Here is a 1,404-nt window from a genome sequence, read left to right on the forward strand (position 1 = left end):
GTCACCCAGCAGGAACTGAGCGTCATGGCTGAGGAGGAGCCGAGCGCCCGGGCAGCCACCAAGGGGAGTTTGTCCCCTGGCAGCTCGCGGGGCAGCGGGGCCGAGTCGAGCACGCTGCTGCAGGAGCTGAGGAGCAGCATCTCGTAAGGGCGGCTCTGCCATTTACTCCTGACCATTATCAAACACGGGTTCATTTCATCAGGTTGATTAATTTGCAGCCCCAGGGGATAAATTCTGCAGCGTTGTCACAGCTTCTTGTGTTGGTGCTGCCGAGTGGCATCGCCTCAGACCTGTCCTGCTCGGTCCCCTATGCGGGGCACAGCCCCACGCCGCGCTGCCGGCAGCTCGGGTCCTGTCCTGGGTGCCAAATCAATTCAGGGCTTCACGGTAGCGCAGAGGGGGGTTTGCTCTGACCCTGCGGGGTTGGGGTTGTCCCCTCTCTGCTCTCCCTGGGGTCGGGGTCGAATGTGAAGCTCTGGAGAGGGGTTGTGGGGCACAGGGAAATGTGGAGCGTGGGGAGGACGGGCTGTGCTGAGCCTGGGTGCTCTGGTGTCACCATCTTGGCATTGCCGCTCACGCCAGGGTCTGGAGGGACATTGGGGATGGCACTGTCCTTGGGAGCCCCCTGGGCAGTGGCCGTGGCAGAGAGCTGGGTGGGTGGAGGAGCGTCCTGGGCACTGACACCTTTTCTCTCTGTGCCACACAGCAAATCCGTGCAGAACAAAGTTGACTCCATCCTGGTGAGTGTCTCCGCGGCAGGTTGTGCTGAGAACACGCGTCCCCACCTCTCTGATGGGCTCCCACCCCTCTCCTCTAAACTGAGCCTTGGGTTTTGCGTGATCCCATTTCCCTTTGGGGAATTCCCGTCAGGATCTCAGGGATTAACCCTGAGAAACCCACTCCCCCAGCCCTGCGTGGGACAACCCTTTCCAGTCCCCTCGGGGGGCAGTTCCACCCGGTTTCCTCACACACAGGCTGTCCTCACGCTGCCGCAGCCTCCTCACGCGGACGAAGCTGCTCCGGTTTTAATGCCCCGTCACTCGCTGCCGTGACGAGGGTAACGGGAGCGCTGCCTGCACCGGCTCTTCCCTTGTTTGGATCCTGAACCTTTCTTTGTCTCTGGTCCGGTCTCCTCCTCTCTGCGGACCCTTTGACCGTAGCAAGATGTCCAGAAGTTTTCAGACAGCGACAAGCTCTATCTCTACCTCCAGCTGCCGTCAGGACCAAGCTTGGGGGAGAAGAGGTGCGTGCCGGAGAGAGCCGGGGCTGTCGGGATGATGGGGGGGGACATCACCACGGCTCTGCCTTCTCCTGTCCTGCTTGTGCCACTTCTCTGCTCATTCCGTGTTTGTCTCGGGCTCTCCCAAGAGCAGTGGTAGCCTGGACCTGAGCTCGCCGAGCACG

General features: G+C 61.5%; 1 protein-coding gene across 1 annotated transcript in view; it reads left to right on the forward strand.

Moving 5' to 3' along the window:
• Window positions 1–24: 24 nt before the first annotated feature.
• RFX5 (regulatory factor X5) overlaps window positions 25–1,404 on the forward strand; it is a gene marked incomplete at its 3' end in the record, with an annotated part of 2,659 nt that continues 1,279 nt past the window's right edge. Inside the window, 4 exon segments of the mRNA XM_010170132.1 lie at window positions 25–143; window positions 707–740; window positions 1,161–1,243; window positions 1,374–1,403. Of these exon segments, the coding sequence (XP_010168434.1) occupies window positions 25–143; window positions 707–740; window positions 1,161–1,243; window positions 1,374–1,403 (266 nt within the window).

This window comes from Antrostomus carolinensis, unplaced genomic scaffold (genome assembly GCF_000700745.2).
Source record: "Antrostomus carolinensis isolate BGI_N321 unplaced genomic scaffold, ASM70074v2 scaffold49956, whole genome shotgun sequence".
Taxonomy (NCBI): Eukaryota; Metazoa; Chordata; class Aves; order Caprimulgiformes; family Caprimulgidae; genus Antrostomus; species Antrostomus carolinensis.